Source organism: Mytilus edulis, chromosome 13, assembly GCF_963676685.1.
Source record: "Mytilus edulis chromosome 13, xbMytEdul2.2, whole genome shotgun sequence".
Lineage (NCBI taxonomy): Eukaryota > Metazoa > Mollusca > Bivalvia > Mytilida > Mytilidae > Mytilus > Mytilus edulis.
The window spans coordinates 37236791-37263027 of NC_092356.1; the positions used below are offsets into that span (position 1 = coordinate 37236791).

Here is a 26237-nt window from a genome sequence, read left to right on the forward strand (position 1 = left end):
TCAGTTTAGTTTATACCCATAATAGATGAACGGAAATAAGTACTTTTTTAAGGAAAATTTACAATTAGATGAACGGAATTAAGTACTTTTTAGGAAAATTTACAACTCAAATTTTCAAAAACAAAATTCTACACTTTTTACCTGGATGTTTTTCTCTGTCTCGAAGCCGCAACCTTTGACCCCGTATCAAACGTAGCGACCAACACCTCACATGACGTATTCTCGATGTTGAGGTATTGACAATATACAATCACATTTATCAATCACATTTATCAATATACAGCAAGTAAGTAATTTGATGTTGAATGCCAGTATATCAGAATTTGTTAATTGAACTTTACCTGTTTAAGGGGCACTAGCTGCCAAATTCATGTTCTTCATCGATTTTAATAAAATTCACATAACGTGTATATAGTGTTGAATTGTTTATTAAAATGTTGCGCACAATCTTGGCTGATATGCATAAAACCATTATATTTCATGACACTGCATGAAAAAGAAATTGACTTATCGCATAATACCAGAACCAGAGACATATATATTGTATCTAATATCTCTGCCAGAACTAAAAAATAAACTACAGTAAGTCCACATACACATAAGAGGGTATGGATGTGAATTAACAGAATAGAGAACAAAGGACAAAGAAAAAAAAGGAATAAAGAATAGAGAAAGAAAGAGAATAATGGAAAAAAGTGTAAGTTATTAAAAATATAACTAAAACAAGAATGTGTCCCCAGTACACGGATGCCCCACTCGCACTATCATTTTCTATGTTCAGTGGACCGTGAAATTGGGGTAAGAACTCTAATTTGACATTAAAATTAGAAAGATCATACCATAAGGAACATATATACTAAGTTTCAGGTTGATTGGACTTTAACTTCATCAAAAACTACCTCGACCAAAAACTTTAACCTGAAACAGGACGAACGAACGGACGAACGAACGGAAGCACAGACCAGAAAACATAATACCCCTCTACTATCGTAGGTGGGGCATAAAAAGAAGACAGAAAAAAAGACACCCCTCCGAGACGAGCCTTACATGCACTGTTATTACCCAAGGTTAATTTTACGGCGGCTCATTTTATTTTGGCTTAGAAATAAACATAATTGACAAGTTTCCTTCCCCTGCATTCTCGATCCCACATGTAAATAGCACGGTGATTTCAAAAAGACATTGATACATCATTACAACACTTGCCGTCAGTATTTGAATATATTGATTAAGAAGGTATAGAAGATTAATGCACGCACACTATTATCCACCACTGGCCTAAATAGTTAGTCCGCAAACAACGAGGGTCATAAAAACCCAGCACTTTGAACACAGCCACCGGCATGGTGTGAATCTGAAAGCTTCCCACTATCCATTTCTACCCATAGAAAACTTTTGCCTTTCATTTATCAAAAATGAAATATGTTGATATTAATGGTATATAAGAATTATTGGGGAATTCAAACCATTCCTATTGTAAGTGATAAAACTAAATTTATATCAGGGTTAATGAAATGAGGAAAAAAAAAGGGGGAATCAGGAGTTCAGGGCCCCCTGTTTGGGAAAAGAATTGGTTGATTATATATGGAATCACTGAGTCATGGCAGGAGCAGGCCCCTCTTAGGCAGTCGGTGGGCCCCACTTATGAAAAATTCTGGATCCACCACTGTGGTCATGGTGGTCTTCAGTTGTATTATCTTTTAAAAAAATAATTACACCTGTATAGTGTATATTCTTTAGTGTAAATCAAGGGAAAATACTGTGAACTATTTGTGCATTGGGGCTTATTAAAAGGTATTTCGGGGGGGGGGGGGGGGGGGAAGAAAGAAGGGAGGGTGAGTCCATGGGAGGTAATCCCCACCCCTTTCAATTTGAGAATATATATTATGCTATTATCTTGTAAACGGTCCAGATCCCCATCCCTAAACCATATATATTCTTGAATGGGACGATAAAACAAATCAAATGAAATTAAAAGGAGGTCTTTGGGGGTTACCCCACTCTGTTCAATTTGAGAATGTGCTATTATCTTGTGAACGATCCAGATCCCCACCCCTAAACCATATATATTCTTGTCGGGGACAATAAAATTAATAATGAAATAAAATAAAAGTGAAGTCCCACCCCCTCTAGTTTGAAAACTTGTAAACGGTCAAGATCCCCACCCCTAAACCATATTTATATATTCTTGTATAGAACAATAAAACAAATCAAAGGAAATATAGGGAGAGTCCATGGGGTTCACCCCCACCCCCACATGTTTGAGAAACTTTTAAATGGTTGAGATCCCCTGTCATCCAGTGGTTAGGTGAAAAAATTTCAGGATCCCTGATCCCCACCGTCAAACCATATATATTCTTGTATGAGACAATAAAACAAATCAAATGAATATAGGATCATCCCCTTTGTCTTGGGTTGGGAACCCCCCTTTTTAAAATGGCTGGATCCGCTCCGGCATACCATCTAGCTAGCTATAAAGGCTTTAAAAATATGAAATCAAACAAGGAAATTAACAGTGTAGGCAACTGTTTTGAATTTAAAAAAAAGTCTTTTACATATATATAACAATGTTAAATTTTTTGTGCATTTATTTTTGCTTATCGTATTTTCAATAATAGACAAAATTGCATGATTGAATATTGTAATTTAAGAAAAATCAGCATACATGATATAAAATGGGAAGTGGAAACTGGGAATTTGACAAAGAGACAACAACCCAATCAAAGAGCAGACAACGGCCGAAGGTCACCTATGGGTCTTCAATGCAGTGAGAAAAATTCGGCACTGGTCTTCAGCTCATAAATATCATATGTATCAGAAATGAAAACGAGATACAGCTTTCAGTTGTATTAATAAAAACCTCACAATAAGTTCTGAATATCAGAATATACAGTATTGCAAGATTCTCTCAAAATGTACACATGGAGCTGAAAAACTGTCAGTGACTGTAAAATTAATCACGCTTACATTAAAGTCCATGGAGTCCATCTTAATATGCATACTCTCGTACAAAGGAATATAAGTATGCAATAGACATCAAGTTTTCAAAAATAAGAGTATCTATGCCATTAATTTACGACAAGATCTTAATCAAGTAATAATTTCGGTTTGTTTAAATATTTCGGAGGTTAGTATGACCTCCTCTTTGGTGATGATGTTTTCGTTTTAAAGTTGGGAAAATTGTTTGTACATGTACCAACAAAAATAAAAACACAAATTCAATCTAGAATTATGTTTTTATCATTTTTTTATGTTTAGGTTGTCAGCAAGATGAAAAGGACAAGTATGCAGTTCAAAATTCAAAATGTGGATAAGTTGAGGTTCTAGGTCTTACCTTTGCAGATTTTCATATTTTGCATGAATGAATTCAAAGGTTATATGATGGACAGCAGAGAAAGAAAAAAAACAACTTTTCAATTATCCTGCTCCTGGATAAATGTAAAACATCTTGTTTTTCGGTAAGTTTTATGCTCTGTTTTGATAGTGTTAGTGCATTCATCTTTCCAGTCTTTCCTCTAAATTGTAAGTTTTTGGTGAGTGTTCACCATGAATTTCAGTATGTAACTTGTGGATTTACATGTATATACTCAAAATTTAGTACTAATATTAATGGGATTTTAGCATGACATCCTGCCAAATGCTTGTTAATCATGTTTATGTTCCAGAACAAACAAGTATTTGGACTGTACGCATACAGTCTGCCCAATTTTAAGAAGTTGGTCAAGTTTATTACAAACAAATGTACAGTACAGATCAACATAACTGAAATCTTTAATAGATTAATACAAAAAGTTTAATTGCAGTTAAAATAAAAACACAGGTTTGGTTGAGCTGGTACCAGACAGTACAAGTATACTTAAATGGTCTGACTGTACACATATGGTGGGACTGTAAGTTCTGGACCATAAAAGTAAGATCCGAATACTGATATGGTCTGGAACATTTATACATGTCTTAAAATTAATATCAAACACATTGGTGTTTTTGAACTTGGTAATAAGTTATGTGATAGAACTATAATGTTTTGGGATATCAAAATCAAAAATATCCCATTTTTACTTTTAATAAAGAAGAAGATTATTGATGTATGTTTAAATGTATATTAAAATGAGACAGCAAGCCAACAACACAAAAAAAAAGGATAAAACATACATATTTTGTTTGTATCAATGTTATAATTTCCAATATGTTCAAGGTATTTTTTCATTGAAATAAAACACAAATTGAAATCTGTCTGAACTTCAAAAGCTTAAAGAAATATTGTTTCTGTTGTCTGCATTTTGTATAATATATTGCAAATTCTTGTGAATAATGGAATGTTATTATAGTTGTCGAAAGTTTTAACTTTTAACATTGATCTTTATACTGTAAAATTCATAAATTATTGCGTGCATTTATTATTGCGATTCTGTCATTTTAGACTTAAATGCGATTTTGAATTTTACGATTTTGAAAAATCCTGTTTAATCCATATAAAATATTTCATAATACGAGTTTAAATTATTGCGTTTACAACTCCTTTGCATTTTTCGCAATAAAAAAAAACTTGCATTAATTCCGAATTTACAGTATATATATATATTATGTATATAACTTGGGAAAATACCCAAATTTTATAAAGAAGAATAAATTAATTGATTGTTATATGGTATTAGAATAGGAAGATGTGGTATATTGCTAATTTGACAACCCTCCATCAGAGACCAAAGGATGTAGGCCGTTAGCAACTGATGACACTGGACAACCTTTAACAATCAGTAAAATCCATACCGCATAGCTATTTTTATTGAAAATCATATTATTGCTACATGTATGAAAACAATTTTGTATAATCCATTACTTTAGATTTTATTGGTTCTTTTTCAGAAGGATTGATATTCACCACCTAAAATAAATGGAGAAAACATAGAAACAAGACCAGAATAAATTCAAAGAAAAAAGTTGGATCAGTTATTATTTTCATCACTCAGTCAATGATTTGAAGTTCTTTTAAATTCAAAAAAATATTGAAACCACAATAATGTCAAAGTTCTGTGCTGAATGTCCAAAAAGTGGACTATACCATCAAACAATGCTGGATGATAAGAAACTATTAATGTTTTGTGTTGAGGGATATTAGTATGTTAAGCCTAACAATAGAGTTTTTATTGATTTCAAATGGCAAATAATTGTGTTTCAAGAAAGTATTCTATAATTCATGAATAAACATATATTGATACTTACATTATCTGCTTTGTTGTTTAAAAGTTTAGTTTTGAACAGTTAAAGAACAATATGCTAAATTAACATTTCCAAAGAAAAAAAGATATTCAATTAAAAAGATTCATCTTATAATAATTTACTACCAAATAGAATACATTGTAACATACACATTACTGTTTATTTATATCTATATATTTACAATTAGAATCCCATGGGATTTTTTTTGTCCCATGGGACAACAAATATCCCATGGGACAAAAAAAAATCCCATGGGATTTAACCAAAATCCCATGGGATAATGGTAAATCCCATGGGATTTTGCCCTGTCCCATGGGATATTGAAAATCCCATGTTTTTATAATTCAAATTGCAAAATAAATATGAAAGTAACTGTAGAAAACCAATGAAATTATTGAATCCCATGTAATTCTGCACATTTTGGTTATATACATGATATTGTAGCTCTTGTTTGAGGCGGCGGCGGATTTGCAAATGAGTGTTTTGCAAATTAAAAGTGTCCAGTGTTTATGGTTAATTCACTAAGGAGGAAGTGAAGTCCGTAAAAACTGACAAAATAAAACACGAGCCTTTATCAACAAACGGAACAAATGTAAAACATCCATCATAAGTATTCCTGACCGGGGTTGAGTTCAATATCGTAGCAGCTACGTAGCGGCTATCAATAATTATGTAACAACTAGTCTAGAGTTACACGTTCAATAGTCAAATTCTACGTAGCACTACATAGCTGCTACGATATTGAACGCAGCCCTGGTCATATATTTCCAGAAGAAAATGGAAAAGAAAATACTACACTTCTAAAAAAAAGGCTTAAACTGGTTAAAGTATTTGTATAAAAGTAGTAGCTAGCCACACAAAGAATATTTTGTAAAATGCATTTTCAAGAGAATAATGATGCGAGGAACAAATGCTGACCCATCATCTAGACATTTATCCCTCACACAGAAAATGATAGTCAAAATAATTATGCACAGAACTAAAAGTCCTCGGTCATGTCCGATTATCTTTATATTTTATATAACTTTTTATTTATTATTATATTTTTTATTTCAACCTTTTCTTTATTTCTGACCAAAGCACTGCAAAAGATAAACAAACAATATCTTACTTCAATTTAATTTTCTCTAACACGACACAAATTATACCTTGTATGTACATTTGGAAAATCTACACCGCCAACGCAGAACTACTTATCAAATGTAAATGATAAATTATATGCAGATTTATAATATTTCAATACAAACATTAAAATATCAATTCTTTATATAACTCAAAAATAATCATATTCTGTTTTATTTCTGTCTCGTATATAATGTGTATTGTGTGTGGTTAGTTGACTATCTGATAGAAGTGGGAAGAAGCTATTTTACTACCCATTATGAATATTTCAAAAGGAAAAATTATTTTTCTATTTAATTGAAAAGCTGCATGATATTGATGAATACAGTCATTATAGGTTTCAATTGCATACTTTAGGAGTAATTTAAAAACTTCAAAACATTTTTCATTTCAATTTAATATGAATTTACGTAAATATGTTTTAAATAGGCATAACATATACGGTTTACGGTTATGACTTCAAAAATTAAATATTATTAGACAATTCTTTATAATCTTTTTCAATGTAGATTTAGCTTATTTTGGTTTCATTAAAATTTCTATGGACGATTGATATACTTAATATTTAAAATGAACAAAACTTTATTGAAAACACATCTAGTCGATCAAAAAGCTATCACGAAACAAAGCAATGATCTTGACTCATTTTTTCCTTCAAAGTGCATTATAATTAAATTGTAAACAGTATGAAGCTTTTTCGTAAATGATTGAAAAATAAGACAAGTAAAACTATTTCTCAATTTCGATCTACTTTACTGAAATTTTATATTTAATCCTTGTTTACTTCTACTATAAAATTGTTATCTCTTTTGCATTGAACTAACTGCATAACACTTTCTCATTTTCAGACCAGAATGTTTTGGGTGGTATATTTTGGTTTCCTCCCCCATTCACCAGAACGAGTTGTGTGTGTTTTTCCCCTTTTTTTAATGTGACATCAAATTGACCTCTTTATCTTGCGATTTTGTATTGTCATTATAGATAGCTTTCGTTAAGTTATACTAAGTGTTCTTCTTTTCAAAAATTTCAAAATACAAGTTCAATTTCTAATATTCTTTCTTATACTCCTTGAGGGGTAAACACGATATAAGGTTCATGGAAATTGACCTTTGCATCATACAAGAATAGTTCATCTACATCAACGTTACTAAAAATACTCTAACGGAAATATAATGGTGATATCTTCCGTATAAAAGGCCATATTGACATCTTTTTAAAATGTTAAAATGTAAACATTTTTTTCCATTAAAAAAAATCAATAATCAAATCATAAACACATGGTATTTATTTCTACATCTGACGATGAAATTTGAAATTGGGCTGCAGTTTAAGCTAACTATAATATATAGTTGATAAGTTTTGTTTCTAGATGCCATTTTGATCCGTATTTAGTGTCACTCTAGGTATAAGAACATATAGTATGATGTCAAATGAGATAACTATAAAATGAGACAACGCACATTGCAAAGGTAACTATGAAAGATTACGACATAACAAAATGGGAAACCATTCAAACAAGAAAAAACGTCTTTTATGATTTTAGTACAAAACAATAAACGAAATGTGTCAGACAACAACTAACGACAAACAACGGACAACCACTATATTTTCATGGTTTGTTTCTTACTTTGTCTTTGAGGTTCAAACTGAACTTTTAAGTTGGTCATCTGGAAAGTAAGCAGTTTGGTTCCAAAACGGCTAAGATTTAATTATTCTTGACATATCATATATTGGCTTTGGAAACACAAGCTTAATTTGACTCCTAATCTCCAGACAAAACTTTTTTTTGTAATTCTAGTAGAATGCCAGTGCATTATACCTCACTTCAGTATTAAACCTTATAAGTGGATTTTAATTTGTTTCCTGACATTTTAAGGCGTTTAACAAATAAACTTAGTAGAAAGTTATTTTTGAAAACTAATACCTGTTAAAGTTTAAATTGTTTTAAATGTCAAACGCCAATGAGTACAAATCTTAAATATTAATATAAATAAAGGCAACAAAAAACAAAATCGGGGTAACAAACTAAAACCGAGGGAAACGCATTAAATATAAGAGGAGAACAACGACACAACACTAAAATGTAACACACACACAGAAACGGACCAAGCATCAGACAAAATCCCACGAGAATAACAAATATAACATCAAAACCAAATACATGAATTTGGGATAGACAAGTACCGTGACACGTCTTATCGCAAAGTGAAATTACACTAAAAAATAAGAGAAAACAAACGACGCAACGTTAAAATGTAACACACACAGAAACGAACAATAATATAACAATGGCCATATTCCTGACTTGGTACAGGACATTTTTAAAGGAAAAAATGGTGGGTTGAACCTGGTTTTGTGGTATGCCAAACCTCGCACTTTAATGGCAATGTTAAATATAAAATTGAAATGACAACATAATATTACAGGACTACAATACAAATAAATAGGAGAACGTATTAGACAAATTATAATTATAATTTACGCAACCCAAAGTTAATGAAACTTAGTTTTTATAAACGATAAAAACTAAAAAAAAAAAGTCTTAAAGTTTTGATAACTTTAGAAATTAACTACCCTGGCTAACGAATAACAACGTTTTTCAATTAATTTCACAAATGCTGACGTTTGTCAATTACTTTCACTGACGTTTATCAATTACTTTCACTGACGTTTATCAATTACTTTCGCAAATGCGGACGTTTTTCAATAACTTTCGCAAATGCTGACGTTTATCAATTACTTTCGCAAATGCTGACGTTTATCAATTACTTTCGCAAATGCTGACGTTTGTCAATTACTTTCATTGACGTTTTTCAATTACTATCGCAAATGCTGACGTTTTGGACAATTTAAGTCTCTCTATAAAATTCAAATGCATTCGAGTTCATGATATAAGTTGTACCTCGTGTACTTTTAGTTCAAGCTAAAGTCAGATTATGGTATTTGCATATGCAGCAAATTACACTGCAGGGTGTTTTGTGATTCCTTGTTACTTCAAGTATTGTTCACTGGATAAAACCTCAGATTAAATACAAGCCCTTGAAACAGTGGTAAACTGTGACCTTGGTTGCTTAATCACATTGATAAAACGGAGATAAAAGCAAATATGGATTAGTAAGGGGAAGATCAAAAAATTAATCTGTTATCTTTTTCATGATATCATGTGTGTAAATACTTTGTCAAACGAATGTTGGTTACATAAGAATTTTGTAGGTGTTTTTTTTTTATAAACTGTGTAAAGTAAGCATGGTTAATCTATCATCATTTAAAAGAGTACATGTATAGATATAAAACAATGTGGTATGATTACCAATGTGACAACTATCCACCAGAGACCAAATGATGTGGATGTGAGCATCTATAGGCTACCGAACAGCCTTCAACTTTAACAACAAGAATGTGTCCTGAGTACACGGATGCCCCATCCGCACTATCATTTTCTATGTTCAATGGATCGTGAAAATGGGGGAAAACCTCTAATTTGGCATTAAAATTAAAAAGATCATATCATAAGAATAATGTGTACTTAGTTTCAAGTTGATTGGACTTCAACTTCATCAAAAACTACCTCGACCTAAAACTTTAACCTGAGGCGGGATGGATGAACGGACGAACGGTAGAACGAACGGACAAACGAACGGACGCACAGACCAGAAAACATAATGCCAATAAATGGGGCATTAAAATCCCATGCAATATAGTAATCTAAAAATTCATACGCGAAAACTAACAGTCTGGTTTATGCCAAGAACAAACATGAGAGACATCAAACCAATGACAAACACTGAATTACTAGCTCCCCACTTGGCACGGGCAAATAAAGTATTTTGCGGTGATTAACATTGATCGCAATCCTGTCGATAATTAAGAAAACATGTTTTCGTGTTGTCTACTTTTTATGTTAGGAACCAAATCGGATGTCAGAAACATATGTCATCATACATCAGAGAGGCTATATTAGGGTATATACCTTTCAAAGCTGTAGATTTAATCTTTGTTATTCTTTTTTTAGTTAACAAATGATTAAACACATGTGTACTAGTTGCTAGATTTTAAATTAAAAACCAAGATTTTTGTTGATTGTTTACTACAATATTAAATATTGAGGAAGAAAGATAAGCTTACAATGTCAGTGATATGATTTTTAAAAAGTTGAGACTTAATCTAAGAGAAGAGGTGGTTTTTTCACTGCTTCTGGAATAAAAAGGTCCTGTTATTGCATCAACAATTAGGAAACACTGTAGTTATAAAGGAAAAATATAATATATACATTGTAAGGCTGTCAAACATTAAAAAAAAGTCAAAGATTTCAAAAAACATATCCTTTAAACAAACAAAAAACATCTGGTTACTTATGGAAATGATTTTTTTAAAAGAAATTTTGACATGATATTTTGCTTGTAATATTTTATCTTTCTATATTCTTTAGTAACGCAGATATCTTTGACAGTATAATGTTTGAAATATTAACTTCACACTTGTGATGTTGACATTTGACAAATCTTATGATTAATTTTTATCTATTTATTTCTACTGATCAGTTCATAAATTCCTTGTATGCTCTGGTGTGCATTTACATTTACGTAAAATGATATGAACAGTGACAATGCAAACGTTTGTGATGACAACAGGAATAGAAAACAACCTCATTACTTTTATGTATGAAGCATTTAAAATTGACTATCGGATGGCTTTCACTGTGTAATACCGACTACATCCTAGTTTTGACAATTTAAATTTATTTTATTCACTTTTTTTTTGTATCTTCAAATTTCACCTACCTTAATGTATGAAGCATTTAATAGTGAAAATCAGATGTTTTCATTATTATATATCGACTACATCCTAGTTTTGACTGTTTTATTTTGTTCATTTTTAAATTTTTCTTAAGCAAGCGTAAATGGCCAAGAATATGAAACCAAAAATAAAGAGTCCACCATTTAAAGCATAAAAAATAATGTTAGGCTTTCTCATTGTATTTGATATTTAAAAGGGGTGTAGACTGCGTTTATCTTTTTCAAAAGTTAAAGAATTAACCTCTTCAAAGGCATCAATTATACTTTATTTAATTTTATCATATTGAAAAAGTCATATTTACTTCGACAAGGGCTTTACAATGAAGTTCAAATCTATCATCATTCCACATTGAAACTGCTTACGAAATATAAAGATATAATGCATTATGAGATATAACAAATATTTACAAAATCTAAAGTCAAAACCTTTTGAATTTAATACCTTAACTTCTAATATAGTGACTGTATTCTCTCCCAAAATAAAATAAAGCTTTTAAGTAATGTGATTTGAATTATGTCACTTTCATAAAATACACGTAGCTACGTTTTACTTGCGAAATGCAATTTGTTTTCAAATAAATATGTGATACCCATTTCACACTACTCATCGTTAAAACAAAATATACTAGTAATGTTAACTTCCAAATGACGAGGACTCTTTCAATGTTAACTTGCATTTATAACGGTTTATATATATATTGTAACAAATCTTATACTTCAGTTGACCGTCGAAATTTCATTTCAATACTCATGCTGTTCCTCAATATAAAAAATGTCTGAACTCTCTTTTTTTTTAACAAGTGCAGAAAACAAGTTCGAAAATGTGACATTGTTAAAAAAAGAAAGACGAATCGCTGGTGGCTTAAAATTAAAAGATGTGTGTTTGATGTATTTTAGGGTCAAGAAGAAGCAGACTTTATACCAATTGGAAAAACATCTAAAACGTTGGTGGATACAGACTAGTGGTGCATATTTGGGTTTGCTTACACTAGGAAAAAAAACCATAATTATACGCTTATTGAATAGGATCATTGTAATTTCGGCAGGTCGTCTAACCAAATAAGAAATCTCCTCTACAGTGGTGTAACTTAAGACAGAGCACTAAAATGCTTCAAGTTTTTAATTATCCCGTGTGCATTTTGTGAAGGCTAGAACAAAATCCTGCAGTTCACCATAAAGAAGCAACGTCGCTAAATTGATATAAATCTATATTGTTTCCCCTCAGACAACATCCCTTGTCTTATTATTTTTTTTGGGGGGAGGGGAAATTACGATGATTAAACGATAAGTATAAAGTGTCGATGATTAGAAAAAAATGTTTTTTTGAATAGATTTGTTTCAAAATATCTCAACTTTATGCGAGATTACGCATTTGATATAACGTTAATTTGTTTTTCAAAAATCTAGTTTGCGTTGAACGTGCACCGGTAGTTTCCTTTTATCAATAATATCTCAATCATAATCTGTAAATAATACGAGTCAAATTCAGGGGGTCAAGATTGCTTATTATGATAGAGGTGTATATAATTTTGTCAAATTCAAACATTTTGTGTAATTATACTTATTACATTTAAAGATAAAAATCAATTCCTACCTTCAACTATACGCGTTCTTCTCTTTAACTCGTGTCTTACATTCGAAAATATACTTTAATTATTTTACCTTGTCAAAATCGTTTATCTTATCCCTTCCGATTAAAAGTTTTAAATTTTAAACTAAGAAAGAGATGATTGTATACTAAGCCAACTACGTTATATCTTAACAGTTAAATCATCATAGTGTATCAAATTTTCTCATAACCACGCATTCTCAAGTTATTGGTCATTTCCTGATTTTTTTTGTTTAAAATAACATTTTGTGTTTTTTTTTAAATAAATAAGTTGTACTTGACCAAAATGTTGACAAGAAGCTGAGACTTGTATGTTTTATAAAAATCTCAGCTTGAAGGATCAATATTTTTCTATGATACAGCCTAAGATTGTATATGTGTTTCGATTTTGGTAATATACTTTGATAGCATGATAAGATTATAACAATACTTATTTTCATTTTCACAATTTTAATTGCACACATTATTTGGTCATGATTCTTTAACATTCAAACCCATGTAAACACAGAAAATGTCGGCATACAATAACCATGCTCTGCTGCATCGTAAGATCAGTTCGTCCGATGACCATTTTTAAGTTATAAATATCAAACGAAAAAGGTCATATATTCAAATTCAAGTAATATTTCCCCAGCGTGATACGAAATTCAATTTAATAAAAGGTTAAGGAGATTTAAAAAAAATTAAAGCACTGAATTGCATCATGCTGAATTAATCACTTGGTAAATTGAAGCATTTTACATGTACCAGTGGGTTATCTTTTTATCTTCGCACTTAAAAAATATTATTTAGCGTGAATAAAGATATAAATTATTAAAAGAAACTGATGAATTGGATGAAAATTAATGAACTAAAAAGGCTGCTACCATGCAATATAATCAAATCTTTCAACTTGAAGCTCTCAGCCCATCATTAAATTCAAAAGAATCTTCGCGCACAAAAAATATGCATTGTAATTGCTGTCAAACATTCAGAGATCACATTTGTCCTAATAACACTTCAGAAAACCAGAAAATCTTACCCAATAATGAAATAATATGTATAAATATAAAGATACAGCATAAATCGACGCTAAGCGGGCATAGGAAAGGAGGGGACAGTGTTTTTATAATCAAATCATAAAAATGTTCCAACGAATCTGGATTTCTTTTGACACTAATATATATTCCATACTTAAGTAACTATTTGAGAGTATAAAGCACAAGCAATAAGGTAACTATTTCTTAGCGGTATTATTGTAACAGCACTAATTTGATACAAATTTGAACAAAGTTGACACTAAAAACTTCAATTAAATAGAAAGTAGACTTCCTAAGTAGATTTCATATCATATGCAAACAATTCGGAGTAGTTTTTCAAATAAATCGAAAAATAAATGCTAATATTTGTATTATTTTTTCCGGTTAAATTCACCACTGAAAACGTCTATGTACATAAAATTAGAGGTGTCAATGAGAAAATAAAACATCTTTTGTATGTCAGTGTTATGGGGTGTTTATCGCTTAAATGTTACTTTAAGGATACGTGATGGTTCATATATATTGTTAAATGGACAATATTTGTTGATACACACTAGATGTCTAGTACGATTACTTTTTATATTAAAAGCAAAACAGGATTTAAATCAAAATGAGCAAGTATATATTTAATGAAACTGCCAGGCTGTACTTTATATAAAAATTTAACTGCATGCCTACTATTTTTATTTTAGAAATGAATTGCAATAAGATGTCTCATTATTCACTTTAGTGGACCAATTATGATTTTGTTTCGTAAAGACTGATATATAAATCAAAATCAAGAAAAAAATAACTGTAAAAAAATTGTAAGAGTAAAAAAGGCGAGAAAAAAGGTAGAGAAAAAACTGAGGCCTTTAAACTTCCTGGTTTGTTAAAAAAAAAAAGAAGTGACACGCAAGTACGATTAAAATCTTTAACTGAAGTAATAAAACTACGGTTTTGAATTGTCACATGCGAGAAGTGTCAAACGGGCTATTTTCGTTGTTCAAAGTTCAAATTACGTTGCCGTATCTTTCCAAGGGAGCTAGACCGTGGAATGTTTATAAACATGTTATAACATAAATAATGGAAAAGGTTTTATATCTATTATACAATTATATATTGTCGTTTTTTTTTCTCACATAGTAGTCAAAACTTCTTACATTCATAAACGATATTAACTTCATTTAAACTCCCAGACTTTAACACATTAACAATACAAATTGTTTATTTTGAAGATTTAAGGGCACTTGTATTAACCGTTGTATAATGGTATAATTGACAAAAGTACTTTACAACGATATTTATGTAAGTATGAAAAATTAAATGCGCCATTCATATGTTTTACAACATATTTAAAAGAACGCATTAGTTGACTGTTTATGTATAGAAATAACGTTTTGTTTTGCATTGTTAAAGATGTTTCCTTGGGAAGAATTTTAAAATACATTAAAATGCGGGTGGGACTTTGGTCAGTCAAAAAGTAAATACAGAATAAGAGATACTACACAAACATCAGAGGACAAAGACGTGCTTGAAATCGTTTCAGTTGAGGTCATGGGAACGATCTCAATTTGCTTCACATCTATCGTTTAATTAGATATAGGAAGATGTGGTACGAGTGCCAATGAGACAACTCTTTATCCAAGTCACCACAATTTATAAAAGTAAACCATTCGATCTTCAACACAGAGTCTTGGCTCACACCGAACAGCAAGCTATAAAGGACCCCAAAAAGTAACTTGTGTAAAATCATTCAATAATTAAATAATAATAGTAATACACATGGGGACATTCTGATATGTTTATCCCGCCACATTCTGTATGTGATGTCCAAAGTAAGCAGCTTTTAATTCAGTGGTTGTCGTTTGTTGCTGTATGTCTTCTTTGCTTTTCGTTTATTGTTAGTATACAAGTGAAGTTGTTTTAGTTTTCTCGTTTGAATTGTTTTACATTTGTTCGAATTCTTTTAGGCTTTTAATGCTGACTTCACGGCGTGGTATCAGTTTGGTCATTATTGAATACCATACAATACCTTATAATCGATAACTTTCACGTTATCTGAACTCTGGTGGATAGTTGTCTTATTAGCAAGCATACCACATCTCTTTATTTTTAAAAGGTTACATTGTTGAATATTATCCAGAGAACTATAATAATTCCATATCGCACAAGCCTACTAGTAAATATTGTGCGAAGAACAATCATATTCATTACTATTTTAGCAATTATCCCCCCGCCCTCCCCCCATATATATGCTTACACAATAAGACGAGGGTTATATTCGTACAAAAAGAACCTCTCTTGACGTTACAAAAATATAAGGCAGTTTGGGGCTTTTCAGTCGTATATTTGTCACATTCGACATTTTTACAACTGGCAATTTCCTGGAAATTTAATTTTAGCAAATCAGAATGAAAATAGCTTAAATATAATTAATCGACAGTATTGTGTAAATGACAGATAATCATATACCTATCAGCAGGCATCAAGTTAATGATTTTAACTTTTCACTTCAAATTTTACGACAATAAATCTTTACGGTAAATAATTACCAGCCATTTATTTTGATTGACTAGTTACCAATAATTAATTAATGTAATCATGGCTATTGCATTTTATTAACAATGTAAACATGATACAAACTGCAGAGACTAAACAATTATAGACCATTTAATAGAATCGCACTTAATATCTACGTAATGTTCAAAATTGATTTCAAATTAAATTTCAGTAATGATCATTAAAGATCATTAAACCAAGTTCATGAATATTTCAAAAATTACTATCGCACTGTAAGGTTTTCAAATACAGTGTTTGTTAATATTGGAAGCAATAAATAGATTCGGTTGGCGCAAGTTTATTCAAAACCTTAATGACATTTGACAAGTATACAAAGCTATATGAAAAAAATAAAAATACAACTGACTACAATGACGATTGCGAATTTCTATCATTTTGACCGGAGAAATACAAAACTTAAATAAAAGAACAAAACTTAATACCGAAAAAAAAATTCTTTTGCAAAGAAAATTAGAATTAATGAATACGCTTGCATATATATTGGGCTGATATATAAAAATGTATTTCTTCTAAATTAAATATAAATCATATTTATCATTACATTCGGTATTTCTAGCAACTACAATGTAAACGAAGGTTTCGTGTTTTTATCGAATGGTTTCATTTCATTTTACTTACGTTGTCAAAGACATAAGGATTGTACTTTGAACAGGCATTGTTGTTAATAATTTTAGACAGCTATCAGTTATCTAGATTGGTTGGTGTATATTGTCACTTTCAGCACTAAAAGCTATTTCGTGGTGGTCAGTGTTTGTTCACTGAGAAAGCCGGAGTTCTCGGAGAGAATCGTGGACCTTCGGCAAGAAAACTGACATTCCTATAGTCGATTCTAGTAAGATTATGGACGAGTACACCTGCCAGGTGCGAGGTTCAAACTCACAACCTCAGTGTTGACAGGCTAGTGGTACGGTAGTTGGCCTACATAGACCATTGGCCTCAGAGGTCTTTTCAACATATTAAGATGTTGCCGTAAAAAATAATTACAAAACATTTCATGATTTGAATCAGAAATAATTCAAGAAAAAAACTTCATATGATATAAAGAATAAAACGAATTTGAAATTAACAATGATTTCTGTTCTTACCTTATATCAAGGGTTTGTAAAGTCACTATACAAATCTTTGCTTATATATTTTAACCTGTGTTCCCACCAGTTCCGTTTTTACTAATAACTTAAAATTTCGCACCAAACCCAAATACCTACATAATTGGTTTATAAACACGGTGCACAACTAGAGTTTACATAAAAAAAATAATCTCTTAAGCGGCTCTTTACTTCTATCAAAATAATAATTAACTTCTTTTAAAGACAACCTTTTTGTGGTCCGACGGTATGAAGGATCGTAATTGGATTAATCAAACCTTTATAAGAAATAAATCCCTGCTCATTTCATTCGATTTTCAACGGCGGAAAGATTTAAACGTCTCCATAATGCAACGTTTGTGTAATACAGTCTGAAATTTGATATGAACTGACTTGATAAATTATTCAATTCTCAGCCCATCAGTTTTATTGACTATTTGTATCTCCGGATGAACAAATTTTGTGATTATTTTTTTAAAAACATTTAAAACTATATATTACAAGTTTGTATAGGTTTTTGTTATCAAGGACTTTTACCATTTGATAAATGTTTATTTCACTTTCTCATATACCTATATTGTACAGACATGTCGCCATAGTTTAATATAGGTGATACACACGTGTGTCTTCTATATATCTAATAAAACATTTAACGATAAACAAATATGTTATTTCTCAATTTGACAGCAAATTTAACAGATAAATTTATTGATACACCTTCTTTTCATCTTAGAATATGTTTCTGTACTTGACAATTTGCACAACAAACAGTTTTTTGTGATCACTCTAATGGTTGATCAGTTAAAACATCGCGGTAAATATTACATGCACATCGAAAACCCCAAAATTTACATATATCATTAAATACGATGCGATCGGTCGGGAAATTTGGTTTTGTATTATATCTACTTTGATAATTGAGTGGAAAAAAGTTTTGCTTTATTGAAATTGCACCATCTATAGTAACATATGATATAAATGCCGAAAGCGCGGCACTAATCTAGTATACATTTTTGTATTTGCCGTCCTTATCCCGACATAATATATATGCCTGCATATAAGTTACTATTCTTAACGGTCTTTCAATAATCAAATTATATAGGGTAGTACCCAATGAATCCCCGTCTGCATGGACGGTTTCGTTGGTCAGTATACAAAGAAAATCTAAGGCTCTCTTGTAACAAGATAGAAAGGACAAAGTTGTTTTGGTACACTATTCCCCACCCTTCCACCCCATGTAACCAGCTAATACGTTATTTATCGTTTCTTACTGAATCGTGTACGGTGATATTTGATGCTGATTCTATATATTTATGTTTAACATGTTATATTATTAAAAGGCGATCTTGTAGCGACCGCACAACCCTTTACTGTGTTCGTTTTTTCTACGATATCTATAGTTTTTGAATTAAGACATACAATGCTTACATGTAAGTTGTAATTAATTTACGTTTGGTCTGCGTATGCAGATATTGGAATGCCCTTGGTTTTATTTTGCAGAACCTTCTATGGTAGACACCTAAAATGTTGTGTATTTTGCTATTTAGATAAATGCTTCATCTATATTTTGGACAAGTCCAGTCTAAAAAATAAATCATAAATATTTATCACTAAAAAACACCAAGCTGTTTTAAAAATTAACTTATATTGTTCACCTTTATAATTCAACGGACTCATATAGTATCAATGATTTATATTAATGTGACGTACGATTCAGCATATATGTATACATATGTACTGTAAAATCTTACCAAATCTATACCAATACTAAAAAAATATATACATTTTTATGTATGAATCAAGGATTTGTATTGCAGTATCTATATAAATCCTTGCATGAAGGAAAAAAATAATAGATTCAGCCAAAACATGTGATATCGTATAAAATCTGACAATAGTTTACCTGTCGTCTGTCTCAGCCATTTTCTTGTATTTTTTTACATTCAGTTTCCACTACAATCAATAAACGTAATATCGAAGTTTTTTTCGTTTCCATAGAAACATAAAACTGTATTATTCTATTCCCAACTCAATTTCCTTGAGGTACAAACTCAACGTAATCACACTAGTTATCAATGTTAGTTATTAATTTGATTATGTATGTATTTTGAAATTCCCACGTGCCAACTCCACCATTAAAATTTTAATAGTCCTTTAACCCTATTTCAATATTAAAATTTATTAGCAACAGGATATCTAGATATAATGCCTTGTATTTGTTGTAATAATACAAAATAATAACTTTTAAATACAGACTATTTATGAAACAAAATTATTTAAATTCGGGCTATTCATGAAACAAAAATATTTAAATTCTTAACATCTAAATTTGACTGTATAAATGAAATATAATTGTTAGGTGTCTAAGTAGCCGGGTAATATTATTTCAAAGAAATTTTAATCTAATTAAAATGTAATACCAATGTAAAATAAGGACCTTACAAAGCTAAGCCTTGAAATTCCTAGCTTAAAGAAGCTTTAGATATGGAACATAGATGAGATGTTTAATTTGATATTGTAAATTACCATTGTCAAATGAAAGGAGGGGGATACCGTTCGGATCTTGTTATTTTCGTTTTATTCTTTCAAAATTTCGTCCGTTCGGTGGCAAATGTTAACTTGATAGTTTTATGAATACGGGACCAGACAGTGGTTCTCTTTTCTGGTCAAAATGGTGTTCGGTTACAGTAACTGTCTTATTAGTGTAGTCGACGCTTCTCCTTTTCTTAACATTTCAGAAATTCAACCCTGTTCATGTATATTAAAAAATATTGTCATTTCTAAAAATAATATATATCGATACTAATTTTATCAAAGACAGATAACTCGAGTATGAACTTTGGATATTCTTTGGAAGTTAAGTGGAGAATGCGCCAGAAAAAAATATATTTAAAGCTTTTATCGCGATTGTGTGAAAGAACAGCGAAACGGTAAAAGTGCAAAGGGATATTAATGTAAAATGACGGCATATTGAAAGTTTATCCAAGAGCAATTAAAAATTAAATATAACATAAAACAACTTCTATTAGATCACTGGTATTATTTTTATTTTCACCACAAATTTTTAAAAAGTCCAAAACATGATTCATGGTCATTAAAAAGGGGGTTTGGTGGGCAGGTGCCCTGTATATGATGCTGATAAATTAGTTCAAACTTCTTTCCGAGTTTAAAAGTAGCGAATCATTGAGATTGGCGTGGGTTTGTCATGCAAAATAAATAAAACTTTGTCGGTGTTTTTTTTTAGAATCAAGCGGCGAATCCAATCATTTTTAATAGCGTCTCCAACCATATGTCCCAATCCATAGTATTGATCGTCGAACAAAAGGGGATCCACATTCGAACCCCTACTCTGGATAAGCCAATATGAAGTGCTTCTGTGCCGCTTAGTTTACACATACTGTTCTTTGGCGACTGTTTTACAAATGGAAAACACAACATTTTTACATGTAATAACCTATACAAGTACATTGTATATGGAGATTGTAAAATATCTTTCAAAATAAAATCAGTAATTTTCTTAATAAAAAAAGTTTAATATACAGTAAAATATGAAAAAGACACAATGTTTGTTAAAGATATAAATTCTCTGCATTTTGAAGATGATATCAAAACATTTTGAAAATGAAACATTTTCGAGTAAAGTGCCCGAAATCTCGTTCATTTCTGACATTGCACATTCATTAATGTATCTGTACATTTAAAAATAAAAAGATGTTCTATGATTGTCAATGAAACAAGTTGAACTCTTCACAAGAAACCAAAAGACACAGAAACAACATAATTAATCAATAATTATTATTGGTCACCGCTCGACCTTCAATGACGAGTAAAACCCAAACCGATAGTCAGCTATAACAGACCCCGAAATGACAAATGTAAAACAATTTAAATGAGAAAACTAACGGCCTTATATATGTACCAAATAATGAACGAAAAACAATATGACATATATGTTTTGACCGTATTATTACGTAAAACATATTGTTGTCCTGTAGTGTCGATATAAACATGGGAGGTACATGTATGTTACCATTAATGGTCGCATAACACATCACGGCGTTTTACTTTCATACAGATACTAAAATAATTGACCCAAAACAATGAAAAACATAAATACCCCATGAATTGGTAATATCTAGGTTCTTCTGCCGTTGTCTGCTATATGGTCGGGTTGCTGTCTCTTTGGCACATTCCCAATTTCCATTCTCATTTTTATCTTATATATACGTAAGAATTTTGGATCACGGATCCTATACGTAGTGTTACTTGTCATGTATTTGTTTTAATTTATATTTCTATTGATAACTATTTATAAAAAACTTATTTCATATTTTGTATAATTCGTGTATTTAAAGTCTCCAAAATTAAACAGTTTTTTCCATCTTAAAACTTTTCTTACGGATTTTAGATGGTTGTCACAATTGTTTCGTTTTTCCTACTTATTTTTTTTTCTTCAGAATCATCAAATTAAACCAAACATTTGTCGTTAATGCTCCAGCTAGAAATTGCACAAGGGCGTTTTTAACAAGGCGGCAGTGTAGAAGGGTGTGACTGAGGTCATCAAGGACGCGACGCCCTTCTATTTTGGGCTAACGAGTTTCCGTTTTATTATATACTATGAATATACGTTCAAACAAACTCTATGTTAGTAATTTTGATGTAATGTAAAGGTGCAATGGGGGTTACTTGCTTTATACTTACGGTGTACTCCCGTTGAAAGATAACACCTTATTGAAAACTCTTCCAAGAGCACGAGCAGCAATGTCTGTGGTACTTGTAAGCTCAGTACGGCTTCCATAGTTTGAATCACGATCACTTTCATCCGCTCCAATTATGTGAATACTCGGAAGAACAACGTTCTTATTTCTTCCATCCATCATTTAAAAATGTTTATATTTCTTACCCACTCACGACTTCAGCAAACAACAGGTGCTCGTCGGGTAATATATGCGAATGTTAAATGGAATATTATCATCAAGAACACGGTTTATAAATATATACACGTACGTGTATAATAGGTAGGGTTCATTTAACCTAAATGTGACAAAACGTTTTCTCCTATTTATACAATTAATCACATTTAAGTAAAAATTAGGAAGTATTACGTTTGACTATCATTACGATTCCCTTGTTATGGTTTTTATCCTGATTATTAGGGTATTATCATTTCGCTTCAATAACTCTTGACTTTTTGACTCTCAACTTCAATGGTTCTGGACTTACCGTTCGTGTGTCGAGGAACCTATTACCTTATTATTACCTAATTATAACAACAATAAACACAAAGACTATCATTAATTAAATCATAAACGTTTTGGTAAAGTCCTTTATGTTTTATAACTGGATTAACTTCTGTCGCCAGCCGTTTTATCTATTATTCGTCTAAAAGGATTATGGAATTAATGTTGCAAAGTATGCGTCCTTATTTCTGAACTACAATATTTGTATCTTTCAAAAAGTGTACAAAAGTATTATGCTAAAATTAAGGATTTGTATAGCTCTTGCTAAAATATGTCATGTATTTATAAATACTTTGAAACCAAATTCCTTCTATCTAAGCGTATGTTACAGTGTATGTTAATCATATTACTTGAATGTTGTTGTTTGGTGTTTTTTTTTGTTCCTCGTAAAATATCATACATTATTTCATCTACCTTAACACTCAATTCATTACAATATGAATATGTGCGTACAATAAATCAATGACTTATATGGGTGTACTACATATGTAAATACTCTTTTTTCTGTTGGTCATGAATTTTTTTTGTGTATAAGTATTATACAATTTGTACATGTACTCTGTAGTTTTCTCAGATCACAAAACATTAACGTTCGGTCATAAATGAACCTCAGACTTGTCCAAAGTTTATTATTTTCGCCCGAACCGTTCAACAATTTTCGACTCTGTCAAAGTTAGCATGCTTGTTGGGTCAAATAAAATTGAGAATGGAAATGGGGAATGTGCCAAAGAGACAACAACCCGACCATAGAAAAAACAACAGCAGAAGGTCACCAACAGGTCTTCAATGTAGCGAGAAATTCACGCACCCGGAGGCATCCTTCAGCTGGCCCCTAAACAATTATATACTAGTTCAATGATAATGAACGCATGTACTAATTTCAAAATTGTACACAAGAAACTAAAATTAAAATAATACAAGACTAGCAAAGGCCAGAGGCTCCTGACTTGGGACAGGCGCAAAAATGCGGCGGGGTTAAACATGTTTGTGAGATCTCAACCCTCCCCCTATACCTCTAGCCAATGTAGAAAAGTAAAGTTAAATGTCAAAGCATATTGTAGCGATTTAATTCATATTTTCAACAACAAAAAGATTCGGTTGTCGCTCTTTGTTTAAGAATGAGCAAAACACTTCATCAGACGATACTTGATATTTTAAAAGTTCTGTGCCCGTATGCATAAAGCTTTTTAGGTAAAGATTTGTTCCGAACGAACATATTTTTCGACTACATGTCCAACGATGAATAAGTACTACTATTGGATCTCTTAAAAGAAGCGGTTATTTGCATATCAGCCCTGCTCCATGTGTACATAGCATGAAAATTCCCGTTATTTCGACTTTTAAAATCCCTTCAAACAAAAAACAAAAAACAAAACAAACAAAAAAAAACAGGCAATTAGGAGGTTACTTTATTTTAGTTCATTTATAAATGCTTGTTTTTGGTAACTCTAAAGTAACTCGATCGTCATATGAACAGGGTGACAAAACTATACTGAGTTAAAAGTATTTCCAAAATGAAATTTTGATTTTATTTCAGATATTTGTGAAATTTTGTTATTTGAAACATATATGCAAGTGCGTATATATCGTCTTATTTTCGTTATTTATTCGAAAAATTGTAAGAGTAGCTTTCTGCTCTTTATTTTAAAGATGTTTGTCCGTCCTGCTTATCCATAAAATGAAATCTATCCGTACCACTTTTGATTAAAATGAAACATGAAATAGTCCCTTTTTATTTTTTTTATGGAAAAACCCCATAGATTTACATATATATAAAAACAAATCGTAGGTAAAACTTCCTTCTGACAATTTACTAAATATCCAACACCTACTTTCGTTCATGTTACACAAAATGTATACCTCAAATTTCTTTTTTCCTAAGAGAGCATGGTGTTTACCCATATTTCCTTTTATTCACAGAAATATTGTGTGAAAAAGCTATACTGGAAAGCAATATTACAACACGCTAGTAGTACACGACGTTGACGTTTTACGACGTTACCAAAAGTAACACCAAAATCGTGTCCAACGTCAGCAAATTATGACCATACATTCACTTTTTGTTCCCGTGCATAATCCTTAGACCTAATACAATTGTCATATTAAAATTTTGACGAGATGGAGCAAATGTATATAGTTTTTTTTTACGTTATACAATGTTTTTTTCATTAATATCCCATAATTCATCCACTGTACAATTTTCGTTTGAACATTTCTCAAAACAAAATCTTAAATTATGAATGTAAATCCAAGGCAAACAAGGTAAATTACGATTAAAATTCCATGAATTAAATGCAGAGTTATATTTAGGAAAAGACTGTTAAAACCGGGAAACGAAGAAACGTAAACAATGATGTTTCATATGCAATCTTATCTTATAAAAATATTTCTCCGATGAGTTTGATAACCTTCTATCCACTTCGATATTTGAACATGTAACGGTTTTGATCAGTAAAAAATATAGAAAATCTGCTATAATTATATAGAATTTTTTTCCCCCTAAATTCTAAAGTGCCCTTACTGCAGTGACGTCATTTAGAACTGTTCTCATTTAGTCAGTTCTGCTGACAGTTCTACCTAGAACAGTGTTAGACAGTGTAGAACTGTTCTATGTAGAACTGTTCTAGGACAGTTTAGAACAGTTCTATGACAGATTATTCTGACAGTTTAATGAGAGGTTAGAAGTGTACAAATGTCTTATTTTCCGTCACAGTAACAGACTTTGTAAGCACACTTCTTACATATTTTACCTTGCATCAACATGTAAACAAATCATTACAGTGTGTCAAAATGTTTTTATATTAGATCATAAGATTAACGAATGTCATCAGCTAACTAAAATCCTATTAAACTCTTGATTAAACAGTGATGTGTTCTTGCTTATAATGTGCAAATTATGTTTTTCACCAACATCTTATAAGCTAGTATAATACATTGTTTCATCTTTAATATGCGCATGGTAATCTGCACTTTATTTTCACACAAATGATTAAGCCAAGCCACTTCTTTAAAATAGCAACGTGTTAAAATCAATTTCCATTCGGGACAATGTTTTTCAAAAACATTTTTCAATTCAATTAAGGGACGACATCAAAAGATCGATGTAGGATAACAAAAACTTAAATCGAATATAGTTTTGGGGTGGGGGGGGGGGGGGGTCAACATTGCTGCAAGTTTTGTTAATCTAAAATCGATTTTCCATATATCCATATAGGTAAATCAATTTTTCCCAAATTAAGTTAAGAAGGGGGGTAGGGGGGTCAGCGAAAAATTATGTGAATTCAGTTTTTTATCCTACATTGAACTTTTGATGTCGTCCCTAAGTTGAATTACTTTTATTTGCTTTCAAAGACACATAAATGTAAATGCTTGCCACGATAACTAATTTATAGAAAAGCATGATCTGTATGGCATTTAGGAGTTTTGTAGGATTTAACAATGTCCTCCATGAAAAAATGTCCACCGGACACATTTTGACAATATTAACTTATTTAAATGTGTCCTGAACACAATTTCCTATTAAAACATGTCCTCAGGTATGAAAAAGTGTCCATGAACATGGACGTTATTCACTACCATAATTT

The 26237-nt window shown here is 31.1% G+C and overlaps 1 protein-coding gene and 1 long non-coding RNA gene across 12 annotated transcripts in view; one reads left to right on the forward strand and one right to left on the reverse strand.

Moving 5' to 3' along the window:
• Positions 1–26237, reverse strand: part of LOC139501238 (uncharacterized) — a 61496-nt gene that overhangs the window by 33692 nt on the left and 1567 nt on the right. Inside the window, exon 1 of one of the 10 annotated variants that reach the window (XM_071290257.1) lies at positions 19317–19644. The exons of 2 other annotated variants lie outside the window; for them this stretch is intronic. In XM_071290257.1, coding sequence (XP_071146358.1) covers positions 19317–19336 — 20 coding nt within the window. In that variant the 5' untranslated portion in view covers positions 19337–19644. Of the gene's footprint in view, positions 1–12732; positions 12878–17413; positions 17662–17691; positions 17881–19316; positions 19645–26237 lie in introns of those variants that run through there. 7 more of the 10 variants (XM_071290253.1, XM_071290258.1, XM_071290254.1 and 4 more) reach the window with 7 other exon arrangements.
• On the forward strand, positions 991–5107 carry LOC139500884 (uncharacterized). 2 transcript variants are annotated; one of them, XR_011658392.1, is made up of 3 exons: positions 991–1236; positions 3259–3458; positions 4870–5107. It is a non-coding gene; the product is annotated as an uncharacterized lncRNA (long non-coding RNA). The 2 variants fall into 2 exon arrangements; XR_011658391.1 differs by having other exon boundaries at positions 993–1236; positions 4867–5107.